General features: G+C 36.7%; 1 protein-coding gene across 1 annotated transcript; it reads right to left on the reverse strand.

Annotated features, from left to right (window-relative positions):
* Positions 1-581: 581 nt before the first annotated feature.
* Positions 582-13,297, reverse strand: LOC6033733 (extensin-3). The gene is made up of 5 exons (XM_038258372.1): positions 13,143-13,297; positions 1,834-2,691; positions 1,690-1,767; positions 1,409-1,625; positions 582-1,346 (listed from the first exon to the last, which is right to left on the reverse strand). The coding sequence occupies exons 1-5, from the start codon at positions 13,149-13,151 to the stop codon at positions 1,033-1,035; spliced, it is 1,476 nt and encodes a 491-aa protein (XP_038114300.1). The 5' UTR covers positions 13,152-13,297; the 3' UTR covers positions 582-1,032.
* Between the last annotated feature and the right edge of the window lie 529 nt (positions 13,298-13,826).

The following is a 13,826-nucleotide window of genomic DNA, read 5'->3' on the forward strand; positions in this document are numbered from 1 at the left end:
CGATGTAAAACACAGCTGAAAGGAACACCAAAACTCTGTTATATACCTAAATGAACTCATTGTAACTTGGATTATTCACAAATAAAACCGAATTGAATTGAATTGAATTATATCGAAATTTATAAAAAACAAATTCACGATAATTTGGAATAACTATAATGTTGAGTATTTTTTTCAAGAAACATTGCATACAAAAGAATACAGGAAAGATACGTATTTTTTATGAAAAGCTTAAAGCAATTTTAATTGTAATGGATGGCTAACATCATCCCGATGGCAAAACACTATTAATTTATTGACGTTTCAATGATTTTTGATCCTCGAAACATTAAAAAAACGCGCTCTTTACTCTTTTAAAATAAGTCATGCTAGTGTTTGTTTGAAATTGTTTTTTTTTATATATATATATAATTTGAAAGAGTGACTTTTTTGATATTTTGACCCAAATTCACTTTACCCATGTACCGACTTCCCCTTGGCTACGTGCCTGCAATTGACAGAGGACACACGTAATTTGGCACCGAACAAGGGTGATTCGAAGCGCACAACAAAGAAAACAAAAAGTCCCAAAAAGCAATTCATTTTCACAAATCAGTGTATTTCAATCAAATTACATTATACTAAAAAAACAACTCGCGCACAAAAGCTTTTTTCTTTCTACAAACGTAACAAAAATTGACTTTTTTATTCGACTAGAAAAAGCTGAACTTTAAGAACATCTTTCGTAACTAACTTCAACGAGTGGAGGGTTGGGGGTTAGGAGGTGTTGTTTGACCTGGTGGTGCTTGTGGTTGAGTGTGGCGAAGTGGATCTTCCTTAAAGCTTCAGCATTTTCGAGTATTCAGTCCTCGAGCGTGTGTCGCCGTCATCGTCTCTGGGCAAAAACGGGACTTTAATACTATGTTTTTGTTTTTGCTATCAATATCCACCGTTATCACAAACAGCGCCAGTGCTGAACATCAGCAAGGCCAGGTCCAGGTCATTTGGGGAAGCATACTTCTTTGGAGATTTTTAACCTAAATTGGGTTCTATCTATTGCTGGCCGTAGTGCTCCTGGTACTGCTGGTGTTGTTGCTGCTGGCCCTCTTCCTGCTGGTAGTGCTGCTGTTCCGGCTCAACGGCCTGCTCCTGGACCTCGGTCTGCAGGTACTGGGGCTCGTGGTGAGCGTGGTGCTGTTGCTGCTGCTGCTGCTGGTGCTGAGCCTTGTGCTCAACATGCACCGGGACGTACACCTTCTCCTTGACCGGGACGGGCACCTCCTTGGTGACGGTGAACTTGACCTCCTTGTACACCGGGTAGGGACGATCGACTGGAACCTTCACCGTGTACGGCACGGCCTTTTCCACTGTTTGGAGGGGGGAAGTGGGGGTTAGTATGAGGTAACCTATTGCTCAACTCGTAACTCACCGGTGTAAGGGACCTTCTTCTCGACGGTGTACGGCGACGGCACCGGGACCTTAACTTCGACCTTGTACGGGCGGGGCACCTCCACGTTGTACGGCTTATCGACAGGGACCTTCACCTCGTACGGCACCTTCTTCTCGACCACGACTGGGTAAGGCTTCTTGACCTCCACAGGGTAGGGCTTGGCGACCTCGACCTTGTAGGGCTTGTCGACGGGGACCTATATTTGACAATTCGACCTTTAGTTTTTCGACCTTACATGATTAATGACCAATGATACTTGCCTTAACCTCGAATGGGACCTTCTTGTAGACAGTGTATGGCTTCGGCACAGCCACCTCGTACTTGACCTCATATGGAACCTGTGGGTAGAGAAGAACGAATTTGTTTAAATTATCATTAGCAGTAGAAAGCCTTTCATGACTTACCTTCTTCTCAACAGTGTACGGCACTGGCACGGGCACCTTCACTTCGTACGGGACCTTCTTCTCGACGATGTATGGCTTTGGCACGGCAACTTCAACCTTGTACGGCTTGTCAACGGGGACCTTAACCTCATAGGGGACCTTCTTGTAGACGGTGTAGGGCTCCGGCACGTAGTGCTTGACCTTGACGTACTCCTTCACGGTGTACGGGACCTTCTTCTCGACGATGTACGGCTTCGGAATGTCGTACTTGACCTCGTATGGAACCTTCTTCTCCACGGTGTACGGCACGTGCTTCTCAACGGTGTACGGCACCGGGACCTTCTTCTCGATCGTCACCGTCTTGATGTGCTCCTCGTGGTGGTGATGCTGTTGAGGTTGCTGCTGGTGGTACTGAGGTTGATGTTGTTGCTGCAGCTGAGGTTGATGGTGGTACTGGGGTTGATGCTGCTGGACCAGGTACATCTGAGGTTGCTGCTGATGCTGCTGGTGGGCATGGTACTGGTGCTGCTGGTAGTGATACTGCGGCTGCTGGTGTTGTTGCTGCTGCTGCGGCGGCTGATAGTGATAGGCCGGCACCTGGGGCTGCTGGGATTGCTGCTGGAGGTGCTGCGCCGACGGGTAGTGCGGCTGGTAGTTGCTGGCGGCCTCGTCGGACTCTTCGTGCACCGGCACGGCACTCCAGTCCGCGTGCGACACGTGGCGCTTCTCGACCTCCTTCGGCTGGGGCTCAGCTTCTACGCTTCTCTGTTCGGACGCGGGGTGGTTTGAGGCGGCGACGTTCTGTTCCGCCGCGCTGCCTTCGCCCTCAGCAGTGGCAACGGTGGCCACCAGCAGGGCTAGGCAGCAGGGGACAATAAACTGCAAAGGGAGAGAGAGAAAAAGCAATTTGTTGCAATTAATGGCTGGGAGCGAGAAAAAAATAGTGGCGGGAGTCATAAAAATGCAATCATTATGGCAGGATTTATGGCCACAGTCGATAACGGTGCTGTTGGAAAGATAATTACGAGGTGCTTCTTCCGCAGTGGAAATGATGTAATTGTTGTAGAAGAACGGCATTAATTTGTGGCAAATGATCGATGGTTCAATTATTAACACTTTTAGGTGAAAATGCTCTTTCAATAATTCGCAGTACTAAGATTTGAGATATTATTTAAATAAATAATCTTTAGTACAGTCCAAACTCGATTCTCAGAATTCCTCGTTGAAATTTCACTTCGGAAAATCAAAAATAATCTCTATACAAAACTTTTGATTGAATCTGCGGATAATCGGGGTTTTGGATAATCAAGTACGGTCTTTACAACTTTAACTAAATTAAACAACAATTTAGTTTAATTAACCAGAAACATTCAATTTTTCAAATATAATTTAAAAATCCGAATTGTTACTTGGAAAAACATGCACATTTGATTACGAATTTTGTTAATTTGTTATTTCATCGAGCACCCAATGTTGGCACATAAGCACTTTACCATTCAATTACAGCTTCTCAAAGATGTTTTCAACTGAAATCAAGGAACGAAAAGCTCAGTAGGAATTAGGCAGCAATTTTCCATCGAAATTTTTGCAAAATAAGTATTTCAAAGCGTAAAAAAACCTCGAAATGGATGGAATTAGGACCAGATCCTAACATTGCTAAATGTATGACTTGACGTTTTGAATATTGAAAAAAATCGAGAGCATCAGAAACAGACAAGAAATTTTTTGAGAGAATGCTTGTTTGAATTTATAGAATTTTGAAAACAAATACACTTGACAAAAAAAAATCAACAAAGAGACAGTGTTTTTGGAAGTTCAATAAATAAATCAAAATAATACTAACGAAGTCGAAGGTTAACGAAAAGTTTTAATGATCAATCTAACGAAAACAAAACAATTCAGCCACTAATATGTTACTTGTCGGCGTTGGATTTCTTTCGGTAGATCAATTTTAAAACAAGTACATTCCAGACTCGAGGCTTCGATTATTCGAAGTTTGATTATCTGATGGTTTGTATGAGGCTTCGGATAATCGAATCACAACAATTTTTTTTATCATTTTTCATTTTCTAACTTAAATTATCGAATTCGATTACTGCGACCCCAATTTAGTCAAATTTGAGTATTTGATTACCTATTAAATCGAAGAATGCATTTTTTCAACTTGTTTTCATCGCCATATTGGCCGCCATCTTGGATTTAAAAATTCTAAATCATTTAAGTGTAGTTTTTGGGTCAGCTTAAGCTCGACTATATAAATAAGACAACTAAAAATTTATATTTCGTGGTTCGATTATCCGAAGATTTTATTATTCGAAATGAAATTTTCGGATAATCTAGTCTGGTCTGTACTTAATTCGACAGAATTAAAGAAATTCATGTTAATTCATTTTTAAGATGCACAGGTAGAATGTTTTTGTTAATGTATTCATGACTTTTTTACATTGGGGTAATTCTCTACCAACTCACACGAAATCGGGAAAAGTTGCCCCGACCCTTCTTCGATTTGCGTGAAACTTTGTCCTAAGGGGTAACTTTTGTCCCTGATCACGAATCCGAGGTTCGTTTTTTGATATCTCGTGACGGAGGGGCGGTACGACCCCTTCCATTTTTGAACATGCGAAAAAAGAGGTGTTTTCAATAATTTGCAGCCTGAAACGGTGATGAGATAGAAATTTGGTGTCAAAAGGACTTTTATGTAAAATTAGACGCCCGATTTGATGGCGTACTCAGAATTCCGAAAAAACGTATTTTTCATCGAAAAAAACACTAAAAAAGTTTTCAAAATTCTCCCATTTTCCGTTACTCGACTGTAAAAATTTTTGGAACATGTCATTTTATGGGAAATTTAATGTACTTTTCGAATCTACATTGACCCAGAAGGGTCATTTTTTCATTTAGAACAAAAATTTTCATTTTAAAATTTCGTGTTTTTTCTAACTTTGCAGGGTTATTTTTTAGAGTGGTTTGCTTATAAACATCACGAGTTATCGCGATTTTACGAAAAAAAGTTTTGAAAAAGTAACTTTTTGCGTTTCTCTTTGTTTCGTCGTCCGTGTCTATCGCGGGTGACCATGAACGGCCATGATCGATGACGACCAACTTTTTCTAAACTTTTTTTTCGTAAAATCGCAATAACTCGTGATATTTATAAGCAAAACCCTTATGTCTATATATCAAAATTTTTGTAATTGTCTGCTCTACAACTTTGTACAACATTGTTACACTCTAAAAAATAACCCTGCAAAGTTAGAAAAAACACGAAATTTTAAAATGAAAATTTTTGTTCTAAATGAAAAAATGACCCTTCTGGGTCAATGTAGATTCGAAAAGTACATTAAATTTTCCATAAAATGACATGTTCCAAAAATTTTTACAGTCAAGTAATGGAAAATGGGAGAATTTTTAAAACTTTTTAAGTGTTTTTTTCGATGAAAAATACGTTTTTTCGAAATTCTGAGTACGCCATCAAATCGGGCGTCTAATTTTACATCAAAATCCGTTTGACACCAAATTTCTAGCTCATCACCGTTTCAGGCTGCAAATTCACCTCTTTTTCGCATGTTCAAAAATGGAAGGGTCGTACCGCCCTCCGTCGCGATATCAAAAACGGACCTCGGATTCGTGATCAGGGACAAAAGTTACGGACAAAGTTTCACGCAAATCGAAGAACTGTGTGAGTTGGCGGAGGATTACCCATTGAAGTAGTTCCAGATTGGTAGTTTTAAAACAAGTTTTTCTTTTTTTTTTTTTGGTGCTAATGTCCTTTGCAATTTTTTTCGAGATTTTCCTTTTGAATTTCCCAAAAATAAGGAGGCAAAAATATTGACCAGAATAAAAATAAATAAAAATACAAATTAATTTTTTAATCGATTGTAAACTTTTAAGATCACGTTGTTCAATACTTTAGTGTGTGTTTATAATCCAATAAAGACTTTTAAAGCTTTTTACAATTTTTGAATTTTGAAACAACAGGTCGGTTTAAGACGTTAAAGTTGTTGACATTGTATTTTTTCATAAATTCATAAAATTGACCTTGAAATTTGAATTATAAACGACTAGAGTAAAGCTACAAAATCTTTAAATTAAGTTTCCTATAAGTTCAATTGATTTTTTTTATTTTCGAAATATGATGGAATGTAGTTAACTTTAAAAAACACTGTTAAAAAATGTTTTTCAGTCACTTTCAGATTGCATTACTTTCACTGCATTTTTTTCATTTTTTGAAAAAAAATTTGCTCTTGATTTTTAAGGCGGAGTATCGTTTGAAACTTCAAAATTGATTATATTGGAGGAGAATATTTAGTTCAGATCACTTTTGGTCTGCCAATTTGAAAAAAAGTTATTTTATTATTCATTTTATCAACCTTTTGTTCTGTAGAAACATTGGAAATCAGAACATTCTTTAAAAAATAAATAAATAATAAGCCGTGAGTCAAACTAATATTGATTTATTCCTATTAGATGACAATATCGATTGGTTTGGTAAAATTTCCATGATTTGCTTCAAACAATGTATGTAAAAAAGCTGTTCAAGATGGCTCAAATCATCAATATTATAAATACCAAATTTTTGGCAAATAGTTGGCTAAGACGCCTTTAATGTTAAAACTTATTAAAGTTCATGTCTAAATTTTTAAAACATGTTGAAATTAAAAAAGTAATTGGAAAACTATGAAAAACAACTAACAGGAATATTATTATGGCTGCAGGTTGTAAAACAGGGCAAAATTCTACTTTGAAAAATAAAAATAAAACAAGATTATCACATCGACGTTGCCGTGTTACCTAGTCACACGTCACTTTTTGACGTTCCGAGAAAACTCATTACAATGTTTGACCATGAATAAACAAAAACTACTACACGCAATGTAAACAATAACAAACACGTTTTGTTTGGCTGACCATTCTGTACATTGTCCTGAAGTTTGGTTGAATTTGGTTGCCGGAGTCACGAGCTATAATTAAATATGTTTACGGTAGTCGGGCATGTACGTGTGTCAAACGCGTTCTGACTTGAAATCCCTTTGGCCAGTTGACGCACTTCAGGGTGAGTCAAGATATCACGATCAGATTGAAACTTCTCTCATATGAAAAGTGTGAAATCAAATGTTGGGGATCTGTGAAGGTCCGACGACGTGCGACAACGACAACGATGACATATAAAATAGAAAAAAATATGAAAATATTTAACTAGATATGTATAATAAACAAATCTCAACATTGGATTTTTTTTTAGTGGGTATAAAGGATTCAGCAAACTAAAACAAAATATTGAACAATCACATGGCTAAAACAGCATTCCCCATTCATTCTGGTTTACGATACAGGAAGATCTTCTCTCAACTAATACTGCGAGCTGACAAACAATTTATCTGCCATCACGGTGTGAATAATAAGTTGCAATCAATCTGGTTTGTTTTCCCTGAAATTAACACCCCCCGGGACGCAAATAATTACAAAGTGCAGCAGCCGTTCTGCAAATGCAATCCTGGCCCGCGTTATCGTTATCATTCAACACGCGTAATCCGCACAACTGAACCGTCAGTAATTAAGCATTACAGCAAACATCAACATCCCCCAGATGCAGCAAGCAGTCAGATCAACAACAACATCCGACAATGTTTGGACAACATTTGCTACATTGCTTTACAACGGCTGCGTGCATAAAATCTTCAATCCAATTAATATCTTTCAGCTCAACTAACAGAGCCGGCAGCAGCAGCACCAACGCCAACCATCGTTCTCATTACGATGTTTTTCGATCCATTCATAATTCCTCAACAACACACCCTCCCCCGCTTTACCCCACCTGCTTATCATTAGCGATTCGTTCACAAAACAGCAGCCCCGATTTGATAACACCAATTGCAACGCCAGCAAACACTTTTGGGCGAGGAGGGGTGAGGGTGAACATCACTCAACAAAGTTTGTAAGTTGAGCTTTTGAGCTTGGCATGCTCTGGCAACCTCTGCCTGCATAATCCTTCCCCCACGCGTCCTCTGACTTTAAAAGCTCTTTTTTTTGTTTTTCCTCTGAAGCAGAGCTGTGTCTTATGGCACAAGGCAATTAATCCTCGCACTCAAAAAAAAAAAAAAGTTTGCTGCTGCCGGTGTGTAAAATGTTAAACAACAAAATCGCTGAACTGATTCGGAGATAATGAATTTATGCAATGAGCTTTTCTCTTCTTGCCCTCTTTGAGCGAACGCGCGCGAGCTGAAGACGGTTCGATGGGTTGCGATGGGGTTACGGAGATTGGCTAATTATTATACGCGAGGTGAAATGAAAACGGTGCAGCAGATGTTAGATAAACGTGGTGAGTGATGGTTTGGTTGCAGTTTGGGTGGTGGTTTGATGAGTGAGTTTTAAGCTCAATTATATCAATTATTTATGATGATCTAAGAAAATGGTTTTGATATTTTTAAACGACTTTTAACTTAAGTGTGATAAGGATGGTGAAGTTTAAAAAACTTATCGAAATTCAAACGCATTTAAAATTGCTTTCCTTTATTTTCAGGCTCGTGCTCAGAAGGAGGGAATTTACATTAAATTTCGTTCTAGTCAATTCTCGGATTAAGTGCGTTTACACGAGATTTAATTAAAACTGCTACTAGAAGCATCCTCAGAGGCACCATGGTGCCCTGAAAACCCCAAACTGATTTTTTTGTACCAGTTCCGATGTTGAATTGCCCAACATGTTTTCTTTTTCTTAATTGGCTGGCAAAAGTATAATGAAAGTAAATTCAGAAGAGGTGAGAAGAGAATATTGGTCATACCATTCCGCATATTTTGTTGCATAATTTGGCTATTTTTAACTTTATTTATCAATTTTTCAATTTAATTTGTACAAACATGTTTTGACTTTTTTTTTCGTTGTTATCAAACATTAAAGTGATAGGGTATGTTATCCATTAATTTGATGAAAAATACAATAAAATCGCAATTTAAAGCGGGTATTCGTTTAGAAATCTATTAATTGACACGTTCAGCATTATTCAAAACAATGTTGACTGACATTTGAATTTCTTTTCACCAAAAAACGTGTTTTTAGGTTCGACACCTTAATTAGTCATGGCTACTAGCAATTTCACAACAAAACAGAATTTCATTTCCTTTAACTATCCAATCTTTTTTGGCTGATTATTTCACTCCAGTAAGTCGAAGTATTGTAAATTTATGGAACTTTACTGAAATAACACAAAACAAAAATCTTAACTTTTCCAAAAGTGGACTTCTTGATAAGCCTACAAATATGAAGAAAAATGTGTATTTTTCTAAGAGTTTTTCTTAAACATACAATAAATGCTTGTTTTGATCAACTTAATTGCATATTTGTTCAATTATGATTACAGTTTTTTTATGTTAAAAGTATCAAAGTTGCTGAAACCGTAAGAATTATCAATGAATCAATACTATAATTTATTGTACTTAACTGAAACATCATAACTGTCATGTTTGAAATGATATTTTATAATAATAAGTCAATAATTTATTTTTAGAAAATTAAAATGCGTGGTTCAACAACTGTGACAAATTTATTGTTTTATTTTGGTGAACTTATTAATAATTGATATGGAGAATTTTACATCTTAATTTTTTTTCAATTATATGTTTGATTTGATTTTTGACACGTTTTAGTTGATCTTTTTTGGAAAAAATGTGTTTAAAAGTCTGTTAGGTTTTTATGTTGGGTAATTCTCTACCAACTCACACGAAATCGGGAAAAGTTGCCCCGACCCCTCTTCGATTTGCGTGAAACTTTGTCCTAAGGGGTAACTTTTGTCCCTGATCACGAATCCGAGGTCCGTTTTTTAATATCTCGTGACGGAGGGGCGGTACGACCCCTTCCATTTTGAACATGCGAAAAAGAGGTGTTTTTCAATAATTTGCAGCCTGAAACGGTGATGAGATAGAAATTTGGTGTCAAAGGGACTTTTATGTAAAATTAGACGCCCGATTTGATGGCGTACTCAGAATTCCGAAAAACGTATTTTCATCGAAAAAACACTAAAAAGTTTTAAAAATTCTCCCATTTTCCGTTACTCGACTGTAAAAATTTTGGAACATGTCATTTTATGGGAAATTTAATGTACTTTTCGAATCTACATTGTCCCAGAAGGGTCATTTTTTCATTTAGAACAAAATTTTTCATTTTAAAATTTCGTGTTTTTTCTAACTTTGCAGGATTATTTTTTAGAGTGTAACAATGTTCTACAAAGTTGTAGAGCAGACAATTACAAAAAATTTGATATATAGACATGAAGGGTTTGCTTATAAACATCACGAGTTATCGCGATTTTACGAAAAAAAGTTTTGAAAAAGTTACTTTTTGCGTTCCCCTTTGTTTCGTCGTCCGTGTCTGTCGCGGGCGACCATGAACGGCCATGATCGATGACGACCAACTTTTTCAAAACTTTTTTTCGTAAAATCGCGATAACTCGTGATGTTTATAAGCAAACTCCTTATGTCTATATATCAAAATTTTTGTAATTGTCTGCTCTACAACTTTGTAGAACATTGTTACACTCTAAAAAATCCTGCAAAGTTAGAAAAACACGAAATTTTAAAATGAAAATTTTGTTCTAAATGAAAAAATGACCCTTCTGGGACAATGTAGATTCGAAAAGTACATTAAATTTCCCATAAATGACATGTTCCAAAATTTTTACAGTCGAGTAACGGAAAATGGGAGAATTTTAAAACTTTTTAGTGTTTTTCGATGAAAATACGTTTTTCGAATTCTGAGTACGCCATCAAATCGGGCGTCTAATTTTACATAAAAGTCCCTTTGACACCAAATTTCTATCTCATCACCGTTTCAGGCTGCAAATTATTGAAAAACACCTCTTTTTTCGCATGTTCAAAAATGGAAGGGGTCGTACCGCCCCTCCGTCACGAGGTATCAAAAAACGGACCTCGGATTCGTGATCAGGGACAAAAGTTACCCCTTAGGACAAAGTTTCACGCAAATCGAAGAGGGGTCGGGGCAACTGCTGTGTGAGTTGGCGGAGAATTACCCTGTTGTTTTAAGCCATATTTTGTAATAAAACATATATGTTTACAATGAAAAGTGAGCGAAAGACCTTTATATTCATTATATTTATCATAAGACACACACCATGCATCAAAACACCGAATACCGGCTAAATTTGATATTAAAATAACAGTTTTCCCATAGTGGACTCGGTTCCACCATCGGATTATGGACCCGGGTCCACCATAGGAAATTGGGGTCTATAATAGGCAAAAAATTATTTATTTTCAAATGGCAACATTTCTGCATAAATGCACATAAATGATGAAAAAAATACTCAAAAATGTTCAGATTTCATGGTTCTGTGCAAATGGTTATGAAATAATCCCAATATATTGAAAACTTGTGAAAAATGCTCGTCGGCTCTATTAGGGTGTGCACTATTGGTTAAAATACCCTGCATATTTGTTATCAAAACTTCTTTCATAGATGTTATGTTGAATATATGTTGAATATCTCAGGATTGAATTCGAATTTTTAAGATCTGCAAAGGTCAAAAGATTTTCATTTATTTAATTTTTATTTTCGACCAAAGCAAATGTTAAGGTAAGTTTGTAAATTTTGAAATTATTTTTATTCGAAAGCTAGGAAATTTCACCATACTTTTGCTAAGTTATCAACACTAAAAAATCAACGCTATTTTGGTGAGCAACCCTTTTACCTTGTGTGATTTTCTTTCGGATGCTGTAGCTTAGCAACCATTGGACCTTTCTTCAATTTTATCAACAAAAAAACTAGGTTATCGAAAAAAAGTTGTAGATTTAAATTAATAAAAGTTTTAGATATTGAATCTCATATTGAAAACATGAAAATATAATCAAAATACTCTTATTTGTAAAATCTTTCCCAAAAATTAAGATTTTTTTAAACATGGCAACACTGTCATATGAATGTTGACCTACTTGTGCTTTTGCAAAAAACAACGTTATCAAAAAAAAAATGTAGATTTAAATTGAAAACGGTTTAAGATATTGAATGTTGTATTGAGTACTTTTCGATTGCAAATTTAATTTCACGTCTTAAAAATATAATCAATACATGTTTTTTTCATGTATCTCAAAAATTAAGATTTTTTTTGAAAATTGGCAACACTCTCATATTAATTCCGACCCACTTGTCCTTTAGCTCAAAACATGGCATTTTTGTCATCTAAAAGTTTAACATATCAGAAACAAGATTTTTCAAAAATGAATAATTGCGCAATCCATTTTTTTGTGTGAAAAGTTGAATTTGAAAATGGGTACATTTTGTAAATATATTTTTCTAAGAAGGCAAAAGCATCATCTACAACTTTGCTGAAGACGCCAAAAATCGCTCAGATAATCCGTTCTCAAGATAGATTTACCCATTGATACTCTAGGGTGCAGTTTGCATGGGATGAATTGGAAAAATGTATAAAGAACCAAATTTTCTAACGCTTAGGTCAGCGGTGGCAGTAAAGTGAGATTCTCATTTTATATTTAATGCTCTGCAATTTCAGGTATCAATGGGTTTACCCATTTAGCTCAAAATTAATGTGGACTCTCTTGTTGTCAAAGAAAAAGTCAACACAAAGTTTCATAAAAAATGCATAAAATAATCATTGTCTGAAGTCTGAAGTCTGAAGAATTGTTCTATTTTGAATAAAAACTGATATTCAAGCAAAGCTTGATATTGAAGCATTATAAGAAGAGTTTTTATGTAGAATCTTGAAAAAATAAAATATGATAAATGTATAATTTCATGCAAACATATCTAATTGAGTTTGATACCCAATTCAAGGATAGGTTGAAAACTGGCAATATCTCACATTATATAGGGATAATTCTCCGCCAACTCACACAGCTGTTGCGTCGACCTCTCTACGATTTGCGTGAAACTTTATCCTAAGGTGTAAATTTTGTCCCCGTATCCGAGGTCAATTTTTCAATATCTAGTTACGGGGAGGCGGTATGATTTCTTCCATATTTGAATACTCGAAAAAAGACGTGTTTTCAATAATTGGCAACCTGAAAAACGGTTGATTTTTCTAAAGCACTCGCAGTTCCAAGTCTTCTTCGCATCCAAGGTTAAAATTTTAACGATGTCAATCACTGCTGCACCGATGATATTTCATCTCTTTTTGATAGTCCTTCCGATTTAGCACACAATCCTCGTTTTCTCCAAGAGTACCGAGCAAAGAGTTCATCACAGACACGTGCCCTAATTGTCGCACAAACACTTTTCCCCCAAAATCGTCGTTCCTTGAATTGTCCTTGCCCCTCCTTTTATCCTTTTATTCACACAGTTTCACACAAGCACACTCTTGTTCACGTACCATTCGCATTCTGCACGCTGCTGCTCTTCTCCGGTTCAAGGGAAACGAATCCTTTTTCACCGAAAAAAGAAAAACAAAATCCAAAAAAGAAAAAAAAAAACACTGTTCGATTTGTGTGCACAAACACCTGTCTGCGCGAGGTGTACAGAGATAGCGAGACCAGAGACGGTACTGTTTGGCTAATGGTCCCACCGGTGCTATATATACAACACGTGGTGGGGCCCACCCCGAGACCGGCTTAAGAGGGTGGGTGGTGGTTGGGAGAAGACGATGCGATACGCCATGCGAGACCCCCTTTTCTTTCTTTTTCTTTCGTGGGCTAGCAGGTGTTGACCCACCACGCTCTCGCGCGCGCTCTCACCCTTTTGCACCTGTCTATTTTCGGCTGCAAGTGGTTTGTTGTTGTTTCTGTTTTCATTGATGATGGTGAAAATGGCTAAGATTTTTAATGCGATTTTTCGTGGGTGATTTTTCACGTAAACGTATGTGAATTTTGGGCATTTTGGAATGCGAATTGTCAACGAAATCGTAAATTTTCTGATAAATAAACCAATTCAGTGTCAACCAGCTGGGGTGAATCAATGAGGATCGCTGTCATGCAGGGCATTTAAGTTTTCAATTGTGTAAATTGTCTTAACAGCAGAAACTTTGAAAAGTGCAAAGCTAAAAATGAGAGCTAGTTAT

Source organism: Culex quinquefasciatus, chromosome 2 (genome assembly GCF_015732765.1).
Source record: "Culex quinquefasciatus strain JHB chromosome 2, VPISU_Cqui_1.0_pri_paternal, whole genome shotgun sequence".
Taxonomy (NCBI): Eukaryota; Metazoa; Arthropoda; class Insecta; order Diptera; family Culicidae; genus Culex; species Culex quinquefasciatus.

Bases quoted from the DNA above. Each gene is read 5' to 3' on its own strand.
- LOC6033733 (XM_038258372.1), bottom strand. The intron at 1,768-1,833 runs GTAAGTCATGAA...CTCTACCCACAG, and splicing joins CGTACACTGTTGAGAAGAAG to GTTCCATATGAGGTCAAGTA. The intron at 1,626-1,689 runs GCAAGTATCATT...TGTCAAATATAG, and splicing joins AGGTCCCATTCGAGGTTAAG to GTCCCCGTCGACAAGCCCTA.